Source organism: Eleutherodactylus coqui, chromosome 11, assembly GCF_035609145.1.
Source record: "Eleutherodactylus coqui strain aEleCoq1 chromosome 11, aEleCoq1.hap1, whole genome shotgun sequence".
Taxonomy (NCBI): Eukaryota; Metazoa; Chordata; class Amphibia; order Anura; family Eleutherodactylidae; genus Eleutherodactylus; species Eleutherodactylus coqui.
The window spans coordinates 24,674,143-24,698,115 of NC_089847.1; the positions used below are offsets into that span (position 1 = coordinate 24,674,143).

The 23,973-nt window shown below is 42.9% G+C and overlaps 1 protein-coding gene across 2 annotated transcripts in view; it reads right to left on the minus strand.

Annotated features, from left to right (window-relative positions):
• CPNE7 (copine 7) overlaps window positions 1-23,973 on the minus strand; it is a 90,541-nt gene that overhangs the window by 53,759 nt on the left and 12,809 nt on the right. The window contains exons 2-5 of one of the 2 annotated variants that reach the window (XM_066582920.1): window positions 23,092-23,389; window positions 22,454-22,587; window positions 5,562-5,744; window positions 119-193 (exon numbers count right to left, since the gene is read on the minus strand). In XM_066582920.1, the coding sequence (XP_066439017.1) occupies window positions 119-193; window positions 5,562-5,744; window positions 22,454-22,587; window positions 23,092-23,110 (411 nt within the window). In that variant the 5' untranslated portion in view covers window positions 23,111-23,389. Of the gene's footprint in view, window positions 1-118; window positions 194-5,561; window positions 5,745-22,453; window positions 22,881-23,091; window positions 23,390-23,973 lie in introns of those variants that run through there. The other variant, XM_066582919.1, reaches the window with a different exon arrangement.

Consider the following 23,973-nt stretch of genomic DNA (forward strand, 5'->3'; position numbering starts at 1 on the left):
ATGATTCTGGAATTGATCTGTGGACAACGGTTCTCACACCAGTGGTGAATCAATTCGCTCATCTCCACCCGCTGTCCTCTGTCTAATTACAGCAAGTAGGCCATAAAGCAGCGCTCACCGTTATAGTAGACTTTCCGGCATATTTCCCATATTTCAGGAAGAGGCCTTTGGTAATCCTTTTCTGGGCCACAATCTAGTAAAAGGACAAAGAGTAGAATAATATTCGTCGTATTAGTAAAGAACAGTACAGTGATAATCCAGCATACAACTGAACGATGCAGGGTTGGATTTTCCGTAAGACACAAGAAGTCAGTGCCTTAAGATAGCCCTGCAAGATACAGCACTTGTCATGGGTGTAACTAACAGAGTAACAGGTATGGTAGCTGCTAAGGGGCCCGGCAGTGACACTGGGCCACCTGCATCCAGCAGCTAAGAGGGGTCACTGCTGTTTAGCACTAAGGGGGCAATTACATCCATTCAGCAGCCATAGGGGAGTCTATAAGAGGGTCAGTTCTAGGTGTGGCCCTTGACCAGTATCTTGGCGCCCCATTTGAGAATGACACAGTAATGGAGGCAGACACCAGCAATCAACTTTTAGCAAACTTTACTCCCTAGGAGACACAAAGTGTGTTAGCTACACACTCACGTGCTTCATTGCAAAGCTGGAGCACTGGTGCCCACCAGTCGGAACGCAGAGGAAGCCGGCTGGCGGACACGTAGTGTTCACTTGTGCATGTGACTACTCAACCAATCACAGGTTTCAGAGGTTATTCTTCTCCATGACTACTGAAGCCTGTGATTGTCTGAGCAGTCACATGCACTACGAATGGCACATGACCACTAGCTAGCTTCCTCCTAGTTCCAAACAGTCAGAGTTCCAGTGCTGGACAGGGAGCCATCATTGACATAGATTTTACACCATTCTAAGCCTGCCAATGCTTTTCAAGTCTCAGAAAACCCCTTTAACTTATTTCCTATCCACAAGTATCTGATCAAAAGGGGTCCAATAACTGAGTCCCCCACTGATCACTAGAAGTTGGGTCGCATATCCCCCCATATGAATGGAGTGACAGTCAAAGGGGGAAAGTTAAGATCTTGGTACAACCCCTTTCAAAGTAGGCTCACGCCCAGCACCATATCCAAACCCAATTTGATACAGTCCTGTACAATCACAACATCTTTAGATGAGAGCCAGTGACTCATAAGCTCAGCGTCTATTATTGACAGGACAGATGGTTAGCAGCCAAGGGATTTTGCTCACCATGAAAGTGAGCATGGTTGGACCTCTGACCCAGTATCAGGGAGGTCAGACACAGTCCATTAAGTGTAGCTTGCACCACAGGACATTATCCAGCCAATTGCATCTTCTTCATGTCAGGACAATTGAAGCGTTGTACTTTTTTTCAGGGGTATATCTAGTTTAGTGATGCCAAGCTCTCACCCTCAGTCTTCAGGGTCAGACACGCTTAAGTAAAATGGCCAAACTTCCTGCACGTCCAACAGCAGCACCCCCAGTAGTAGGGTTCAGGTAGGCACTCTGTGCTGCCAGCCCAATCGTGGGACATCCCTATTCTCAAAACAACGTAAAACAGTATTGGGCTTGTGACAAGGCGTGCTGTCTTCATGCAAGTACTGCTGACCATTCAGAGAATCACCACATTGTCAGCAGCGCATTACTGTGTAGAATCTCAAGGTACATCTCCATGTTCATGGTTCTTGCCCCTACAACCAACGGGCCAAGACCATGCCACATACCACATCTCTAGACCATAACTAATGCTCTGCTGTACTTAACTGTTGGCACAACACACTCAGGCAGAACGTGTTACATAAGTATCCTCCACACCAAGATACGACCATCTGATTTGAAGATGGAGTAGTGTGATTTATCACTCCATAGAATGGTCTTCCATTGCCCAACTATCCATTGGTGATATTCCTTGCACCACTGTAGATGGGCAAAAGCATCTTCGAAAGAGAATTTGCCAGCTGTTTGCAGGATGAATGTAGGGAAATACCAACTAAAGTATATTAGATATTAGTAGAAAGTATGCCACGGAGAGTATTCAATATCATGAGTGCCAAAGGAGACCCACTAAGTAATAACATATGAAAATAAATACTACTTTTGATTCTTGCTCAGGTTTCTAATTACTTTTGGTAGGATAATGCATGTAATACCTCGACTCTCCTGTGCTAGTGCTGTAGGGGTAATTGAGTAGATTTCAGATGATCATTGGAGGTCTAAGCAGCTAGACGCCATGCAATCAGCTTATTGCAGTTTATTGTTGGAGGACTCTTCTAAGGATTGTCCAAAGCAGACAACTGTTTTTAACTGTAATAGGTCTTGTGCCTGCACCTCAAGTCAGGGCCAGATTATAGGTCATGCAGTGGTGGTCTATAATTATAGACATATCTATATTTCAGGTCAGAAGATTATTTTTAGATGGAATTTTGTTTTAAGACTACAGGGGTGCAGAGGTAACAATCAAACCTAGGCCCAGGTGCCCGAGGGCATTCAAAGGCTCCTTGACACATACAAAGACATCAATATTATAAATGCCACATGGTAGGTGGGTGTCTTGTTACAGATTTTGCATTGGAACACTAGACATGGGTTATATTTCTAGCCATGACTACTACAATACAGAGCAGGTAGTGTGGAGTTAAATCGTGCAGCATTCTACAGACATGGAGGCTTAGAATAGGAAATGATGCATTAGTGGAGATGTTTGTGCAGGTGAAGAGCTGTAAGTGCAAGATATAAGTGGGTTTGCATGGATTGTGTAGAGAGGTTAGTACAATGACAGCTCAGAGGAGGCTGACGTGAATGGATAAAGAGAAGATGAATGAGTGGGATTGGAATGGTGGTTGGGTCAGATAAAACAGATGTGGATAAAAGCTGCAGTGTTCCCAGAAGACACTCAGTTTTCAAAGACATGACAAAGCCCACGATGCCCCTATGAGAAAGAAAAACTACAAATGTACAAATTGTGTTGTCGGAAATCACTGAAAGCATTGAATCTATTGTGATTGTTCCTACTTAGGGCTATAAAAAGATGTATCATATTTCTCGAGCGGAATTGGGTTTTCACAGAACACTGGTCAACCCAGAGTCAACCGTATTAGCCAATGTTGGATGTAAACCTTATTCAGCATATGGAAGGTCATGACTTATATGATATACACCATTTAGTCTCTATTAATACTGTACAAATGCCCTAATACCAATGGCTCAGTCAAGAGGACTGAAGACTTCAGAGTCAGACTGGTCCAAGCTCCTCAGGTCAAGCCATTTGGATGTGACTTTGGAGCCCATCGCATATCAAAGGGGTCGATTTTTGTTTTTTGCAGTGATTCATAAATAACCTATTAGATCTTATCATGGCCGGCCTTAGCTGTGTGCCACCCATGCAGTCATAGAGTGCCTCAGCCACCAGCTTGTAGTGGGGGTGGCATGTGGATGTAGGTTGGGGGCAATCACCCCCATTAGGTCTGCTCAGCCTGATGATATTCTTCTTTTGTACAGCAACGTCTTATGTTGGGTGTTCCAAGGTGCTGCTGTCAGCCCCTTTGCACCTCCACAACACAATCACTTAGATCTGCTATTGTATTTATGTAATAAACTTGACTCTGGTATTGTATCTATGTACTGAGCTTGGTTATTGCTGCATTTATGTTATGAGCTTGGTTCCAGGATAGTATTTATCTTATGAGTTGTGTTCTGGTGCTGTACATATGTTATGAGCTTGGCTCTGTAGCTGAATTAATGTTATGAGTTTGATTCTGGTGCTGTATTTATGTTATGAACTTGGTTCTGGTGCTGTATTTATTCACTGAACTATTCTGGTGTGGGTATGCTGCTATCGTGATAGTTTCTGCTCAAGTAGAATACAGACAGACTGCCTATAAATGCCATATACAGGGTTACTACAAATGATCTACCAGATTTGAAACACTCATGACTCACGTTTAATGACAATCAGATATATAAATTTGATATCAATGGAAACAGAAACTCAAAAAGTTTTGCTGCGCAATATTAAAAATGTTTTCCACATCAGAGGCGTTCAATGTGAGCTTTCTTTGTCACTCAACACACATCGAGCCTTTAGTCAAGTTCCTGCCATACACTTCGTAGCGTATTATGATTGACTGATGCAATGGCTTCTGTGATGCTGCAGATCATGCATAGTGGGTGGTAATGGGGTATATAGACTTCCCCAGAGGAAAAATATCACTAGGCCTAAGGTTTGGGGAACGTTCAGGCCAAGGAAGCAGTTCACCATTGCTATCACCTGCACGGCCAATCCATCTGTCTGGTAGTCACCGGTTGAGCCCGTTTCTGACTTCATTGTGAAGATGGGGGGCGCCCGGTACTGCTGGAAGATGAAACCTGCTCCAGCTGCAATGGTAGCCACATTTGTAGCATCCAGGTATGAAATCCCCGGGATTGTTTTCTCATGGAAAAAGAAGGGGCATAGAGGTTATAGCGCAAATTGCATTCACCTTGGGGAAGTTGTGTATACGCTCCACATAGACAGGTGGATTTTCCCTCCACCAGATTCTGACATTACGTTTTCGTTAACTGCGATGAAAGATGGAAGGCGGCTTCATCACTAAACACTGAAGATTCCATGAAACCATCGCTTTCCATTAGAGTTTGAGTACTCTCGCTCAAAGAATCTCGCCTCGCTTTATCATCCGGTTTCAGGACCTGTAACTATTGGAATTGGTAGGGATAACATTGTTGAGAACTTTGGGTGAAACTTGTAAGGATGCGCGCCACTGTTTCCACGCTTACTGGTGGCTGCCAGATGCCATCTTTTTCCTGAAAATTGGAGTACCACTTACGAATCGTCCGCCCGCTTGGTGGATCTTCACCAAAACTGTATTAGAAAATGATGTTGCACACTAATAACAGACTGGTAGACTTGAAAGTCAAGAATACAAAACACTCTTCGGTCTTCGTTGGCAGCCAATTTGCCTCATATCCCCCAAGCGACGACTACAACAGAATAAAACTTTTTGGGCCTCATTTACTAAAACTGTCTTACAGTAATAATGTCCTTGTTGTACATGGTTTCATTTTACCTCAGCAGCCTGAGAAATGAAATCTGCACTGTGATTGGTTGGGCAACAAGGACCTGTTACTCTTAGACAATTTGGGTAAATTAAAATTTTTGAGTTTCTGTTTTCACTGACATCAAATTTCTGTATCTGAGTGTCATTAAACATGAGTTATGAGGGTTTCTAATCGGGAAGATCATTTGTAATAACCCTGTATGTTGGGGTTTTTTTTATGATGGAGGAAGGGGAGAACTGAAAACAATTCCACCCGGGGTGCCATCTAACCTAAGGCTGGCACTGCATTTTGTTGATGATGTGTATCGAGTGTACAATGTTAACAAAGGTTTACGATGCAATTATGAGAGGATATATTAATAGTAGGTGGACCCTCGGAGTAATTTCCCCTAGTAGGCCCAAGGAGCCAGTCCAGTAATAAAAGCCTTAGTAACCCACATAAGAAACTCCCATATAAGTCAATCCTTTATGATTACCTGTCCCAGAGTAATTTCCACTCCCCCCAAGAAGTCGTCATCCCTTGCCCCGATGCTGCAGTGTCCGTGGATGTCATAAACCTCAAATCGCAGCTTCTGAACCTCTTCAAAATAATAATCCACAGTGAAGACTTTGGAGTAGACAGGATTCAGATTGCTTTTTACTACTTCTGTCCGATCCACCTGTAGGAGAAGGAGAGAGATTAGAACAAGGATGGATAATTGACTGTCATAAGGGTTCAAAAACCATTATTGATGTTTTTCATTAAAATCAGCAGGGACCATTCAGTGTGGTTGAACCGACAGTAAGCAATTTAGGGGTGTAGCTATAGGGGGTGCAGAAGTAATAATTGTACCTATGCTCTGTAACCTAAAGGGGCCCAAAGGACTTTGTGCCACATATAAGGACATGAGTATTATAAATGGCACATGGTAGGTGGGGGAAATATTGCAGACTGTGCATTGGGGCCCAGGAGCTTCACGTTATGCCTCTGGTAAGAGAGTGTAAATCCCATAGATTTTAGTGGACGCATAGGCATGGCCATCTCAAGGTTAGTGAAGATCCAAGCGCCTAGACTGGTAGTGAACAGACATGTAGCTTGTCTGGTTTATATGTCATAAATAATAATTCTGAGAAAATGCCACGGCTGTTATTGACAGGAAGATGAGATCAGTTAAAACCCTCACCACTGTCATGGCCCATTGAGACCCCACTTATCACTATATCATGGACCCCCATCCTTCCCCACTGGATTCATTTTGGTCAATTGTATGTAATGGGGGTTGAGCATGCATGGCATTTCCATATCTCCCACAAGGAGAGACAGCTCACATGCCTGGCCACCACTCCATACCACTGCAGAGGTAGCTGTAGCACTCGGGTCTTGGTGCCAAAAAGGGCCGAAAAGCTCTGTCATGTAAGAAAACACAAGTATTATAAAAGGCACAAGTAGGTCAGGAATAGGGTAGCCACCCAGCTGGTAAACCATTGGCCAGGCCGGTAATATACACTAGAGGCTGGGCCGGTATTTATTTCTTACCGGCCATATTAATTGCAGTAAAAACATAATCACCTGGTGTGAGCACCTACGGACGGGCAGCAACCCTGTCATAAAGCGCTAAAACTCACAATCAAGCTCTAGTCAGGACTGGACGCCACTGCAGCTCAGAGAAGCTTCTCATTCCTCCTCCCAGCACCTATAGGGGCATCAGTATCACTGGGGACACTAAATGGGGCAATATTACTACTGGGAGCCCCAAAGAGGGCACTACTATCACTGGGACTACTAAAGGGGGCAATATGATCATTGGGGTCACTAATTGGGGCACTATTACTACTGAAGGCACTAAAGAGGGCACTGTCACCACTGGGGACACTAACCTGATAGCTATGTTAGTCTAACTAGTTCAGCCTATTTCCCCCCAAGTTTGATCCAGAGGAAGACAAAAATAAACCCAAGGGGTCACTATTATCACTGGAGCCACTAAATAGGGCACTATTACTACTGAAGGAACTAAAGAGGCCACTACTATTACTGGGGCCACTAAAAGGTCACCATCATAACTGGGGTCACTAAAAAGGGGCACTATTACTATTGGGGCCACTGAGAGGGGACACTATTACTATTGGGGTCACTGAAGGGAGCACTATTACTATTGGGGCTACTGAGAGGGGGAAATTTTACTACTGGGGCCACTGGAAGAATCATACACTGTGATAGGCCACACCCTCTTTTAATTTGACTAGAATTTTTTTTTTAACAAAGGTGGCACCCCTAGTCAGGGCCTATTACTGATTTTGAATTGGCACCAATCACTCTTCTGCTAATGGTAATATAACCAGAGGCATACATAAAACAAATGCTGGGCCCCAATGCAAGAACTGCAACAGGGTCCCAACCTACAATGTGCCATCTATAATACTGGTAACTTATTGTGTAGTTTAGGGGCCTTTGGATCCCCTCAGGCACCAAGTCTGCTCTCCCTCCACTCCCTATTGCTACACCCCTGACCGTAATCCCAACAGGTGTGTGTTTGCTGATGTGCAGTAATATAGAAGGAGCCAGGAAGATGTATAGGTTTTAATATATCTCAGGCATTACAGACACTGCGGCAAATTTTTCATATATGTGGTGAATTCGGTCGCCGAGCATTAAAAGGGCAAAACAAGCCCTAGGATTTAATTATTCTTCCCAGAATTCTACATGAGCGAGTCGGCTGTGAAAGAAGAACTAATAGCTCTGGAAAATAGCGAGCCCGAGTCTGTGATTATAGCGATGCATTATACTGGGGCTGCCGCATAAACGACGGCTCATTCATTAATTCCCTTATTACCGGGATCACAGTTTTTCATGAATTAAGAGGAATCCGTACGGCAGTAAATGTTCGCCTACCCAATACCTGTCAAGTACTTAATGGGTTCATAGACTCGGCCAATTACATTATTGGAATTATTTATTGCATTTATTCATTATTTCTGAATTATGGATTCGGGATGAATGTAAACAGATTTCATTCTGACGGTAATGACTCCCGTCGTACATAATTCATTGTCTCCAACATATTTAGCAATCAAAACAGGTAAACACCAAATCCGAGATACTCGGAAGCAAAGAAAAATATGTAAAAAAAAATCAATAAAATATATATGATTAACCCCTTAATGACTGACCTACACCTCTTCACCTATCAGAATCGTACACAGAAGAAAGCAAAGCTCAAAATAGGTTCCCCATTTTGGTACCACTTTTACCATCCAGAATAGAATGTTTATTTTGCCCTCCACCCATGACTATAGTGCCAATACCTCACCCCCTTGCTTGTTAAAGGGAGCCAGTCACCAGTGTTTGACACTTTAATCCTTTAGTGACAGCCAATATGCCTTTTTACGGTGGTCACTAATGGGCTTTAACCTGTACAAACATCTTTTTGGGGGAGTAGCTTGGCTGACTACTGACAGCCAAGCTCCTGCTTTAACAGCCACGAACAGAGAAACCGCAGATCCTAGCAGTTTAACTCCTTACAATCAATAGCAACTGCAATATGTAAGCTGATAACGGCGAGAGGGGGCTCCTTCTGTCACCCATCGGCACCCTGCAATGCAATCATAAGATACCAATTGGTTCCCATAGCAGCCGGAAGCCTGACAAAGGCCTGTGTGTCTGCCATGTAACTCAGCTTATTAGACCTATCTCTGACAGAGTTTAATAGGCTACTGTTATAAGACTGAAGAATGCACTACGCAGTGTATTATCTTAGTGATCGAACAATTATATCTTCAATGCCTTTTGAGGAGCTCAAAAATTGTGTTAAAAAAGTTCAGATAAGTTTCACATTAAAAAAAAAATCAATTACAAAATAGGATTTTTACACACAAACACCCCCTTCATAAACCAGTAATAATTACTACCACATTCATAGCTACCCAAACAATGAAAATATTTGGTTATTTATCTTGCATGGTGAATGCCATAAAAATAATTTAAACCCCTTAGTTACAAAGACTGTTTGCGCCTTAGTGACCAGGACAAATTTTGGAAATCTGCCGTGTCACTTTAACATAGAATAACTCTGTAAAGGTTTTGCATACCCAAGTGATTCTGACATTGTTTTTTCGCCACATATTCTACGTCATTTAGGTGGTAAAAATAGACTGATAAAATGTGTGTATATTTATTAAAAGTGCCAAAATTGGGGGAAAATTTGTCATTTTTTTCAACACATTTTCAAACTGTAATATCTCTAATATGCGCAAACATATTGTCCAAATTTTTGATAAGATATATAATTCCATGTGTTTACTTTATTCTGGACTCACATTTGAAAAACTTTATTTTTTTAACCATTTAGAAGATGTACAAATTTAACATTTATCAACATTTTGAGGAACACTTTGTTTTCCTGCACCAAGCCGAGATTTCAAAGGCTCATAGGTGTTAGAATGATAGTACCCCCACAAATGACCCCATTTTAAAAACTATACCCCATAATGTATTCACTGAGGGATTTTCTGAGTATTTTGATCTAACAGATTTTTTTTTAGGAGAAAAAATAGAATTTCATATTTTTACAAATATGTTATCTTAAAGACATATTTTTTTTTCAATAGTGCACATGAAAATGAGGATTCACACTCCAAAATGGATACCCCTCTTTGTCCTATGTTCATAAACATACCCATTTTGGCCCTAATATTATGTTCGTATGCACAACGGGGCCCAAACTGAAAGGAGCAGTGGGTGGTTTTTAGAACAGACATTTTGCTTGAAGGTGATTTAGGCCCCTTTGCCCACTTGTAGAGCCCTTAAGCGGCAAAAATGACAGAGAACTCCACAAATGACCCCATTTTGAAAACTAGACCCCTTAACAAATTCATCTAGGGGAGTACTACGTATTCTGACCCAATAGTTTTTGAATGAATCTAAGCAAAGCAGATGGAAAAATTACGATTTTCAATTTTTTGCCAATTACGTCATTTTAAAAAACATTTTAAAAATGTTTTTAAAATGACGTAATTGGCAAAAAATATGGATGAAGACATGCACCCCAAAATGGATACCCCTGTTTATCCTGTGTTCAGAAACATACCCATTGTGGCCCTAATCTTATGTCTGTATGCACAACAGGGCCCAAACCGAAAGGAGCATGAAACTTCAACTGTCTTTTAACTTTTACATGATCGCCATTATCCGTTGGATAATGGTGATCACGTGACCAGGGGGCTCTGCTCACCGTAGCCCCCGGTCACTGCTCCAAGCTTTCAGCTGCCTTTAGTAGGCAGGGGCAAGGAGATATGATCTGTGAGGGGAGATGAAACTAAATCTTTGTTTTCTTTTTTTTTTTTTACACTTTTTGAGATGTGACCAGGAACCGCATACAGTGGTGCCCGGTGACATCTCCCTGCCCTCAGCTACAATACTAGCCAAGAACAGGTTGATTTTAAATTTCCTGAGCCTTAGAAGCTTCTGCATGTGACCTAATGATGTCTGGCGCACATGCGGGGTTGAGTACTCTAAGGTCCCCTCATGAATCTGATCCGTTAGGGGAGCTGAAATGTAAACCTTTTTAAAATGTATTTACTTTAATGCAATTAGATTTCCCAGCCCCCCCCCCCCCCCCCCGCATGACAGCTCCAGGTTGTCGGCTACCCCCATCAGCCATCAGCATAGAGCTGTCACATCCACAGCTCGCAGGACTTTAATCCTCAGAGTGGGCATGTTTTTATGGCTCTGAGGATTGAAGCCCAGCAAACCAGGATGTGAAAAGGCAATGGGGCCGACACTAAGGAGTTAAGAAAGTAATACCCGATTTGTTATTTTTCTTTTGTACACCTCCCAAAAACACAATAAAAAGCAATCTAAAAATCACATGTACCTCAAATCGGTATCAATAACAACTACAACTATTCCCACGAAAAACATTTCCTCACAGAGCTGTGCTGCCAAAAAAATTAAAATTCCATGGGTTTCACAATATGATGATGAAAATTCAATTATTTTTCTTTAAAAAATTTGTTTTTTGTGCTTAAGTAGTAAAAAAATGAAAAAAAATATCAATTTGGTATTTGGTACAGTAATCATGGTGATCCAAAGAAAATGATGATGTTGGTTTTACCGAATGATAAACGCTGTGAAAACAAAATCCCAAACACAATGGGGGAATTTCTGAGGTATTTCCATTTCCCCCCCAAAAAATGTAATAAAAGTTCTAAAGCACATTATATGTAACCAGAGTGGTGCCTTTAAAACATACAACTCATCACTAAAAAACAATCTCTCTTAACTTGGTCCTCAAAGGGGTTTTCCATCCACTCTGTCTTTCCTGGTTGCTGATGACCAGGTCATGTGACTGCTGCAGCCAATTATTTGCTGTAGGCCACTGTTGTTGTCAGTAATTGGCGGTAGCAGTCACATGTCCTGGTCAGCAGCAACCAGGAAGGACAGAATGGATGTGATCTCTACATACTCTCCCCATTCAGCTACTAACTTAAAGGAACCTCTCAGTAACCCCTCATAGTATTAGTGCCTCCTCTATGGCCCTGCAAAGTAATGCCCCTTCTGTGGTCTCATTTAGTTATAGTGCCCCCTCTTAGGCCCCGCTAGGAGTAGTGTCACCGCTGTGGCGGCACGTAGTTATAGTGCTCCCATCTGTGCCACAATGATAGTGCCCTCCATCAAACCTCAATCAGATAGTAGCACTGCAGTTCCTCTTCTATCTCTAGCCGTCCCACGGAAATCAGTAGCTCAAAAAGAGGAGCGCTCTCTACATAGGCTCCTCCTCCTATCCTACTCTGAGTGAAATGTGTCTAAAGCCGGAAGGAGAAGTGTATGTACAGAGCGCTGCTCAGTGAGCTGTCAAGTCCCATGTGAGGGATGAAGATAGAAGATGAACTGTAGTGGGAGCGAGTGAGCAGGGGCTTAGTGAGGGTGGGCATGGATATGCCTTTTGGAATGGTGGGACAGCTACTGAAATACAGGACTGTCCTCCCAGATGAGGAACCATTGGAAGGCATAAAACTTACTTTTATTATAGCACCGACTGTTTTCTAATTAGACCCCCAGAGTCAACTGGTCCTCATAGCACCTCAAGTCTCGGAGTTACTCCTCTGAACACATCCAAGGGGGAGCCTTGGCAGACAGCTCCCAGTGCTCCTGACATCAGTGTGAGCTTCACTAAAATCCTGCGTATGCTCCATCTTTTCCCCTTCCCAGTCATGTGCACTGAGCCTAGATACCTGGCACCTGGCTTCACCTTGGCATTGAGGCTCGTTTATGACAAAGCTAGGAAAAGGAAGAGACAGGTGTAATACGGGATTTCATTGGTGCTCACACTGACGTCAAGGGTAACTCCATGACTCAAAATGCCATGGGGACCACTCAGGTGGCTACAGGAGTGCAATTTGCATACAGTGCACTGTATAATAAAAGTTTTAGAGCTAATAGAGACGTGGATGATTTCAAGAGAAAAGTGCGCAATAAAGGATTTAAATGCTGTGGCATCGTTGGTTAGCAGTGTCAAATGCTATTGACAGGTTCTCTTTACCAATGCATTTCATCCGTAGAGGGGAGTCCTATACAGGTTCTCTCCATCAAGTAACTCATGGATGGGGTCAACAAGAAATGGTCCCCCTTTCTCTAAAAGTCTTAAAGAGATTATCCCAAGCTCTAGAGATATCCCCTATTTTGTATATAGAAGATAATTTGTTTGATCGGTGGGGGTCTCACCAGTCCCATGTGCCTCCTCTTCCTCACTGCGGGCTTTCTGCACTCCCAACAGTGATAGAATGGAGTAGAAGTGGTGCCGCTCCATTCACTTTCAATAGTACGGCTGGAGATAACCAAGCTACAAGCGCTTGGCAGTTTCTATCAGTGCCTGTCCATGCTTGGCCATCACTCCATTCGATCTAATGTGACTGCAAGTGAGAGGAACATTCCCACAGTGACAAGACGAGGGGGACACAGGACTATGTGCTTTGGATTAGAGGAGGTCTCAGCAGAGAGACACCCACTGATCATCATGTTATCTCCTGTTCTGAGAATAGGATTATCCCAAAATTTAAGATTTTGGGATAATCACTTTAAAGAGACTGTCACCATCTTTTTGCAGCCAGGTGGGCAGGTGAGTGTAAGAGGCCTGCAACTCATGTATATCTAGGATTACTTTAAGTAGTCCTCCGAGCATTTGCTGCTATTGATAAAAGAAAAGTTTCTCAAAAACTACTGCCAGATCCACATAACAGACATATGTAATCATTGTGACTGCCACTATCTTGTGCTGCCCTCAGAGAGGGGGGCAAAAAAATGGTGATAGAGTGTCTTTAAAGATACCACCCAGTCTACCTCGATGGTACGTAGGCTCTTGGCCCTGACACTATTTTAATGCAACCACAGATGGCATCCAAGCAAGCATGCATAAAACAACGGCAAACACCTTACAAAAAGGTATAGCAAAAGGACGAATGCCATATGAAATAACATACAGTGATGAAGACATACATGCAGAACATCACACTTACGTGAACATAAAGCAACCCTCCAGTTTCAGAACCAAATTCTGTCCCAGGACCAGAGGGGAAGTAGTATATTACCTGCAGTTGTTCTTCTATGTCATCCCTCCAGTCCACCAATTCCAGGTCCTGTTTTTGGCTGTCCATGATGGCCAACACAGTCTTTAGACTACCTTATTCGCCACAGTGCATTGATAGTATTAGACTACCAGTGCACTATACTTGCTGTCTGAATGGCCAGACCTGCTCATGTAATTAGTCTCGGCCAATCAGAGAGCAGTGCATAAGGTAGTTGCTGAAGCCATTTTGGACAGCCAAAAATGGTCCCAGAAACGGCGGACTAGGGAGGCAACAGAGAAGAACAACTGTAGGTAATATACACTCTTCCCTCTTTTGTCTTCATGACAGAATGTTGTCCCGAATCTGGAGGGTTGTTTTAACAATAGAGTGACCTGACTGAATATAGCATTTCACACTCCGAAATGGACACATCTCTTCCAAACTTGCCTGCCCTTCTGCAACCAAGTCTTAAAAGAGTTCTCTGTTTTGGATAATCCCTACTTGTTAAAAAAGGTCCCTAAACCAATAAGATGATCACAGTGTCCCCCTGTTGGGACCTCCAGTGATCAGTTGAAAACTGGTTGTAAGTGTTCATTTTTCCTGCAGTGCTCCCACAGGGGAAATGAAGCATTACATTGCGCACATTTAAATCAATGGGATATCTGTGTAATGCAGAACAGGTGCTGCAGAGCCAGGAGATGAGGATCTTGAACAGAGGACACTATCTATAAACTCATTAGTGCAAATTCATGGCTGTTGACCCCACACCCTCACCTTTACTGACTAAGAACCATGCCAGACGCTTGCAGTTTAAGGCCCGAATTCATGTTTTAGTATTGTCAATGATGAGTTTGGGATGAATTTTCAGCTCCACTGCTGTCGGGATCAGAGTAGGGTTGGTAGAAATCTTTGTAAAATCATACCCCTCCTCTGAAGTCTAAACCCAACCTGACTCCTTGTTGCAACCACATATAAGAGAGGTGACTACTCATGCTCCTAGACCTCTCCACTGAAGTCTATGGTAGTTACACAAGCAGCCAAGCTAATGACTCCTTTAGACTTCAATGGAAAGAGACACACATATGAATGTCTACCTCTTCACCTGTTCTTGGCTGGGTAGATTCGACCAAACAACCATCAGGGTACACCCAGAGACGGGGGTCCCAGAAATGCGTAGTATATACATTATACAGACTGACGGGCCGATGAAGAATGAGAATGTCGGGTAGGCCTCCACAGCTACAATTACCCTGCAGTTTGGCAAAGGTGAACAGCGTAGCAGAAAGATTTTGTCATGGCGCCAGCAGTGCCCTGACTTCTAGGTATTGTGCTGGGCCAGGGTGACATCACTACGGTAGAACCGGACCACGTGATGTGCCAGGCAATGCATGCGGGTTTTTTTAGCGCTTTTCCAACCCAGTAAGCTCATCAATTCCTGTGTAAGGGTATTTAAACCAGCTCCTTTGTGTAAAGGACACTGGTTATATGTCCTGTGTACCGGACATCTCAGTGTTCTGTGTCTTAGTGGTCAGTGGATCTGCACTCAGTAGTTCTGTTAACCATTCAGCTTAGTACTTTGTACCCCTAATTCTCCATGGAAATGTTTTGTGCTGGTCGTCCTCAGTGCACTTTGGACTGCTTCTCGGTCTCTGCCACAGTGTGTTGCCCTTTTCGGGGCGGGTGCTCTGAGGTGCTGGTCCAGTTCAGGCGGTACTGGTAAACTAGGTCATCAACTTTGCAGTACCTCTTTGCATTTTGCCAAAATCCCTCTTTGGTAGACCATCTGGATTATTGGGCCACCAGTTAGACTCCTACCAGACATACCAGGTTCTCCTGAACCACTTATGATTTAAAGAACCAGAATATAAGAACTGGTCTGGACAGAGAATGTGGTTGCTTGAGATAAGGTAGGAGCCTAAAGCTATGGAGGCCCTGGGGCATGATCCCTATGTGCCCACCCTATAATCTGGACCCGATTGCTGACCACTTACGCCATTAAACTCCATAATTCTTAGAGTAAAGCACTCCCTATTGGTGCTTGTTTTGTAAAAATGTAGGACCCCTTTAAACATATCGAGATATTTATCATTGTCATTATAGCTGTGGAAGATGAGGCTGTTTATCATAGTATTTGTTCCGGAACATTACGTGAGGCAGCGGCAGCAGTCGGTCTTAACAGGACTTGTGTTATATTGCTATGAGCAGTAAGCAGCAGAACACTTCATTAGCACCCAGAGAACAGAAGCCTCACTGTATGTCAGCAGCTCCTGAACATTAGGGAGGCAGCCGCGTTCTGTCCATGTACTAATTACCTTCCTTGTTTCATTAATTTTTATTTCCTTTCACCAGGACACATAAATAACGTTAAATGTAATGCAAAATTACATTTCATGGACCCCGCGTGATAACTCTAGACCATTACCGTGAGTCAGAGGAGCAGATATTAATGTAATTATTCATGTTTACATGGCACAATGTAATACATTACGACAATACTCAGAGTCATTAATGGGGGACTATGGAGGCGCAGTGCAAAGAATGTGATTCCCCACGTGTGATATTACACTTCTGCCCTCTTGTCCATTTACGTTGTCTAAATAGGAATGTACAATCTTAGACTCAAAGGAGAATTACACCTTTTAGGCTCATGGACAGGACCTTATTACAGCTTTGTGCAATATTCAAGCTGTACAAAGCCCTAATATGATACCCATAGACAAGGTTGAACTGGCCCAACTGAGGATCCTCCATTGAGTACAGCTTTCAACCCAATGGATCTCAAAATTCCAGAAGACAACCCCATTTGGAACTGACTGGAGCCAATCTAAGGTCTATATCTTATAGGTCAACACTCAAATGACCTAACAGAACAGAATCCTCTATTAAGTACAGGTTAACACCCAATGGATGCCAAAGTTTCAGTAGAAGACAGCCCCATTTGAAACTGAATGGAGGCAATTTAGGTTCTATATCTTATGGGTCATTGCTCAAATGACCTAATAGACCAGGATCTTCCTCTGAGTACAGATTTCAACCCTAAGGACCCCAACATTCTAGCAGAAGACAACCGCATTTAGCACTGAATGGAGATAATCTAGGATATATGTCTTATGGATTGCTGTTTAAATGACCTAATAGACCAGGATTCGCTGTTGCGTACAGGTTTCAACCCAATGGACCCCAAAGTTCTAGCAGAAGATAACCCTATTTTGAAATGACTGGGCCAATCTAGGCTCTATTTCTTATGTGTTGATGCTTAAATGACCTAAACAGTGTTTCTCAACTCCAGTCCTCAGGACCCCCAACAGGTCATGTTTTCAAGATGGCCTATAGTAAGAACACTGGTAGCAATGTCTGAGGCACTGACAATGATTACATCATCTGTGCAATACTAAGGAAATCCTGAAGACATGGCCTGTTTTGGGGTCCTGAGGACTGGAGTTGAGAAACACTGACCTAATAGATCATATTGATGATATGATCTGTGTGTACAGTGATAACGACAAAGGTTGGCATGTTGTAGCTGTAGCTGAGGAGCCACTGTCTCAATGGTGTCACCATTCTGGTGTCAGTTAATGACACTAGATGCCATCCTGCAGGAGAAGGAGTTGCCAGACCGAAAGGGGGCATTATTCGGTGACCTGGTTCTGATTTGACAATGGCAGTAAAAGCGTTGCACCGCAGCATCTAGGTAGGTTGGGTCAAGGTGCATCTATATAAGCATGTGTTTTTAACTCTGTTTTTTTGCCTCTGGTGAGTGTGTGTGCAGCATCCACATGAATAACAGTTGGACCTGCACTGAGATTTGGTGGAGCTATAGGCTTGGACAACCACCGAGGAGCACACTGGTCGGCTGTGAGAAAGTGAATGGACAAAGAAGTGACTAGAATACTGAAGAGGATTGGATTCTATCATGTGAGGACAGTGCAAGTGTAAGAGTGGACAGTTTCAGGAGCTGGTAGCCCTTCAGATGGATCTCTCTGAGATTAAGAGATCAGCAGAGACTGATGTGTCTGAAAGGCTGTTACAATGGAGCCAGTGGATGTGTATTATCCCAGAGTATCGTTTGACACCCGATGGTATAAGCTTTGGGTAAGTAGGGTCTCAGACTGTGAGAGAGGGTGCTGTGACTAGAGGAAGCAAAGCAACATGTCTGCCACGTGACCGCACCAGTGAATGATGGGATCAGTGTCTGGAAATACCCTCCCCCTGCAAATAAACAACATAGAAGAGGCACCAAGAGTCAAGTGGTGTAAGCAGATAGTTAAGGTCAAGCTGAACCGCATGCTGGATTTGCATGTTAAAATGATAATATGTAAGAGGTTAGCTTAAGTGACTGTGGAAATGGGTAGTGACTTAGTTGTCACAGAGAACCCAGGAGGCACCAGGGTGTTGTATAGAAGTGGAGATACAACCCGACAAACAATGCCTAGGCAGGGCATTCTGTCGATCCATTTTAGGAAGGAAGGTTTGGACAAGAGCCATGGTTTCTCTTAGACTTAGTGGGCACAGTCTCTTTCACTGCAGAACAGAACAACAGTTGCAAAACACTTGTATAGTCACTTTAAGAGCCCTAGGAGTCAGGTTGCATGTAGAATTGATATCTTACATACAACCTGACCCTTAGGCCTGTCAAGGTGACTATACAAGTTTTCTGTAAGTCTTGTTCTGTTCTGCAGTGAAAGAGACTGTGCTCACTGAGTTCCAAAGAAACCATTAGGCTGTGTACCTCATCTAGGGACTGCAACTATTACACTTAACAGCGTGTGCCTCTACATTAGAAAGTTTTCTTTTCACCAAAACATGTCTGCAACATTTCAGCAAGGCACAGAACCCCTTATAAAGATGTAAAGGTGGTTTCCTACCTGCGTTAATGCTCAGTTCAAGGTTTCCATCTCTCTGCTCAGTTTTTGGAGGATGTAAGGCTGGTTTCACATCTACGTCAGAACTTCCAGCCGGAGGTTCTGTCACAGATGTGGCTCAAAATACTGGAAGCGCTTTTTCTTCCACCCAAAAGCCTGACAGCTGAGCGGAAAGAGGGCAGACCCCATTGGAGTCAATGGGGTCCGTCCAGCGCTGTTCGGTTCCGTCCAGAGATGGAACCTTTCGGCCGTGGGAATTTCCCCTTTCCTGCTCCCTGAATGGAGCAGGAACATAGAATCCCCAGCACAGATGTGAAACCACCTTAAAACTAAAATGAACTGATCAGTTTTTTATCCTATTGATTTCAATGGGTTTTCAAAAAAAAATGAAGGCTTTCAGTTTGCTTCAGTTCCGTTTTGCTTCAGTTTTTTTGACTGAAACAAAGATGCATATGCTTTGATAGAAACCAGCAGGAGGACATTACTGCATCCCCGCAGGGATTCCTAAAAGAGAACGGGTGTCACGTGTAAAGTCCCTTAGCTTAGAGATTTCTATATATTTCTATTATATCTGCATTCTCTGCTCAAATCTGAATTGTGGAAGAGTTTTTCACAGCTCCGATACACAGCAATAAATAGGGATTTCAGAGTCTAAGAGTTCTTTTGACACATACAGTCACTCTCTATGGGAAGGAATGGGACCTATGGAAACCCACAAGTTCTTTTTCCTAAGAAATTCCATAAATTGTATTCATTTTAGTAGAAAGTGACCATATATGTCATCACCACCAGTTCATTGGTGGCGAATTCTTAGCAGGATCCCTAATTCAAGATCCCAAGGAGCCCTATGTTTAAAGACCTGTTAAAAAAAATACGATTTGACAGAACAGGATAGTATTGGTATCTTTTTGATCCTCCAGAGCTGAAATCCATGCCTAACATGGCCCTGAGTTCATCTGCAGCAGAGGACCCATCTCCTACTAATAATTAAATGATCAGTATACATATGGTCTGATAGTGCTTGAAAATGTTTTGGCCTTAAAGTAACCCTCCGGTTTTGAGACAAAACTTTTTCCTGGGACAGGAAGGGAAGAGGGTATATTATATTACCTGTAGTTGTCTTTCTCTGCCTATTCCCCTCAAATCTGCCAGTTTGGGGCTTTGTTTTCAGCTGTCCAAGGTGGCTGCAGCAATTTTCTAACTGCCTAATCGATAACGTACACTGCTCTCAGATTGGCCAGTGCTGATCACGTCTGGCCAATCATAGAGCAGATATAGTGCACTAGTGGTCCAACACTTCCAATGTACTGTGGCGATTAGGTAGTCTGAAGATTGCGTTGGCCGTCTTGTAAGCCAAAAACAGGACTCAGCATATTAGAGGAACGGCAGAGAAGAACAACTGCAAATAATAAACTTGCCTCCCCTCTGGTCTGGGGACAGAATTTTGTCCTGAAACGGGAGCGTTGTTTTATAGGGGTTGTACCAAAATGCACAACCCCTTTGAGAATGTGGGTCTCAGGACACTCAGCACCCCAGCAAACAGCTGATTTCACGGAGGGAAGCCATGGCCACCCTGATATTCCCCTGCAGTGATTGCTGCAGATTAAATGTAATATTGCAGGTCTGCTAAGATATGAGCCACTCTAACTGAGTATCTCTACCTTCTGGGACATAGAGAGGGTCCCTAGCAGGAGACCCCATTCTATGATGTTCATATGCCTGGGTTATGTGAATAGGAGATACCATCTAAACACAGCCCCTTGACACTATACCCCTTTACAGTCCATACCCTTGGGTGCAAGGTACTTAAAAGGTAGAAGACGCCTGTGGCAGAGGCACAAAAAGGGAGAAAGAGCAAAAGCATTAGAGAAGAACCTGAGGCAAGGGCACTAAAAGAAAGTAGGGCGATACTTGGAATAGATAACACTAGAAGCAAGGGCCCTTGGGGCACTAACAAGGTATGGTACACAAAGGAAGCAAGGAGAAGTATCTGACTGATTAAGTAGAGGCTAGAAAAACTGTTGCTTCCCCCTAAATGTCTGTCTGGATGATCCAGCAACCCCATACCATGTACAGGAAACATTGGTCTGGGCTTGCTGGCTTTTCAGGAGGCTCCTGGAGTATTCTACAGTGCCCAGGAGATATGCCAACTCTTCCAGAACTTTTTCCAGGAGAGTTTTAAGTATGAGATAATTTCACAATCCACCAGTCAATGTATAGGGTGATTCAAACATCAGAGCCACGTGCAATTACACATGTAATTAGTGTTTTTTCATACCACATACCTCAACAAAACTTTATTAATACTCAACATGACATCATCCATAATTCAAAAATGTTTGCAGGCACTAAAAAAATGTCTGCGCCCATCAATTCCTGATGACATTTTACCATTAAATCCCATGTATTCTCATGACCCCCTTTCCATGGAAGGTTCAAGGTCTGAATCCAGGATGACTACTACCAAAATGCACCACCATATATTCAGAATATATCCCAGGTAGCCCAGACCTTTGAATCACCCTTTATAACACAATCATAAAGGTGGTAGAATATAGTGAAAGCTCATAAAAGTTCAGTAAAAGATTGTACTATCCATATAGATGATTGACCGTGAGAATGATTCCATCTGTTAAGCCAGATGTGACACAGTCGAACACTGCATATACATCTCCTTTATTGGAGTTAAAGACAAGGCACACTTTACTAAACACATTGATTTAAAACAACGTTGAAATATATGCAAAGAAAATAATGTTCTCCCAGAGTTGGTTAAGGTCAAATCAAGAGTGTCTCAAATATTTTTCAATTAGTAGTAAAAGGTTACAGAATGTGCTTCACCGGAAACCACAGAATGGAATGTCACATAAGAAGTGATCACCGCTCTAAGAATCCCGGACACAAGTACCAATCTTCTATGCCCATAGCTTCCTCGCAATTAGACCTGCCTGCTTCCAAAAGCATCGGACATCTCTAATACAGAGGCATAGGACATGATGTAGTGCAATAAAACTTGACCAACAAAAGAAATATAGGTATATCCCTTTTAATATACTCACAAACTCAAGTTTTGCTTCCAAGGCTTCTTCTGGGGAATGCCCCAGAAAAAGCCGTGGAAGCGTAAGTCGAGTCAGGCAGAAGAGGGTTCTCCATGTTGGATTACTTTTAATCTGTTTTAACCTTGGCAGTTGTGAGTAGCCATACTTATTTTGTTGCCAAAGCTTTATTGCATCACATTATGTCTTCTATCTCTGTATTTGAGATGTCAGGTGGTTTTGGAAGCAGACAAGATCAGCAGAGACGATTGGACAAAAATATGGAAACATTGTACAAAATGCATACCTTAAAATCAGTCTCTACATGTTTTATTGAAATATGATTTATAATCCTATGTAACTTAGGTGGAGGTAATATGACACAGATGCAGCTGGGCAAGGTCCCATTGCCAAGTGGTTTGAGCCACTTAGCTGCTGTTACCAGCTGGCTCCCAAAACCACCCAGAGCAGAGCAAGAGGTGAAGTAAATACAAATTTGGCAAGAAAGCTCTCAGCCACGCAGGGGTCAAAAGGGCAGCTCAGCGTTAATTATTAAAATCACATGCATTTCATATGGTGTTTCCATATTTTTTCCATCTCTTGTATATCTGGGATTCTTGCGGTGGCCATAACTGCTCAACTGACATTCTATTCTTTGGTTTCCAGTGAAGCGCATTCTGTAATGTATGACTATTAAAACAATGTTTGTAGGTTCAGTTCTCGAACATTACAAGTAAAATAGACCCTGTTCTCATGTGACACAGAACACAACTATACAGTCAAGCCAACCCTGGGCTGTGACAAATCTTAAGACGCAAAGTATCCACACCCATGATCCACCAAGTCATCAACAACCATCATCTTGAAGCTCTTTCCATATTATATTGGCCATATACAAATAAAGGTGTCATGTTAACATCTCGGTCTTACCTCCATCCATTGGCCCTGAGACTGCATGAGTAGCAGGACACAAGGGTCCGACTTGTTGAGCGTATCTCGGTCCAGCAGGTTCTTGCAGCATACTCGGAGTTCTACCTTAGACACACAGGTGGCTGTGACAACGCCTAGGGAAGATGGAGATGCCAAGTCTGAAACCTCATTCACCATCATCTTGCCAAAATACAGTGGTTACTGGACAGGTTGTAATAGGAAATTAACCAGTAAAAGGAGGAGGATAATGATAAGCTCTCCAGAGAACTGTCAGAATGATGGTGCCTTCTCCATGCAATGCCTGTCTAAGGAATATCTGGACCATGGAAGTTCTCTAAAGACCTCTTATAATAAAGGATCCACGTTTTGTAATTATATCAGTGCCCTGTGATTATAAATGAGGGTAGAGGGGGCAAATGGCCTTTATATGGAGCTCAATGCTCAATGCACTGATTGATCATGATGTATCTATAGGTCTTCTTAAAAGATCAATATGTGATACATCAATAAGATCTACTCAGAATTGGACAAGGTCACCAGTGGCTTATTTATTCATGACCCCTGAGGTCAACATTAACAAATGAGTGTCCTCTAGAGACTTAACCGCACAAGACTACGTTCACTAAGACATCACACACCACTTTCCTGCTCCATCATTGTTGACTTGCTTGATGTCCCAAGTTCAACTCAAGCCCAGGAGGCAATCCAGAGATGCTGCCAGAGATGACCCAACAGTCCACACATGTACAAAGTGATGATGAGAGGACAACGTTTGCTTCCTTCACAAGGTTTGCCACCTCTCGATGGCCAAGATTTTGGAGTCCTTGTAGAAGATGGAATGGACCACAGGTTTAATTGGATCCTAGTTGTGCAAAGTAGAACACAGATCTGTCTGGGATGATGCAGCAGAGAGCGGACATGTGAGCCTGAAAGATCCTGCAAGGCAAAACATATCAGTCATGTATCTGCAGGCTTGGATTAAAAATCACAGTTAATGAAAAATCAGCACAAGCTTCCTCTAATGCAGAAGAGAATGCAGCCTTGTAGAGCAGGCTGGAACATACTAATAATGTGTCATCCACAGTTTGCATCATCACATTTCAATCGATGACTTGCAGAGCATATTAAGTTCAATGTCAGATAACACAGATGGAAAACAATGAAATCGGAATATTTCAGCTGCTTGTCATACATTTCACCCAGTGCTATCTCAACTTCAGTTTCATGGCTTTCTCTGCACCACAATAGTCTTATGCAAGGTTTCTACAATATGGCCAATGCTGTATGACTTCTAAAGAACTAGCTCCAAGTAAATTTGGGCTCTTAAGTGGCAGCTGCCTGCTCTATACCCACCTTTGCTTTAACAAGCATAGAACATGTGTACGCAAGACATCATAAGTACTTGAAGTTCATTTGGAAATGGCACGTGCCCAAATTTTACTGGTGCCGAGGCTAGCCCCAAGTTGTCATGTGTGCTTTAGCATTGTTTCTAGGGACGAATATCTCTGCAATGTGGCTTC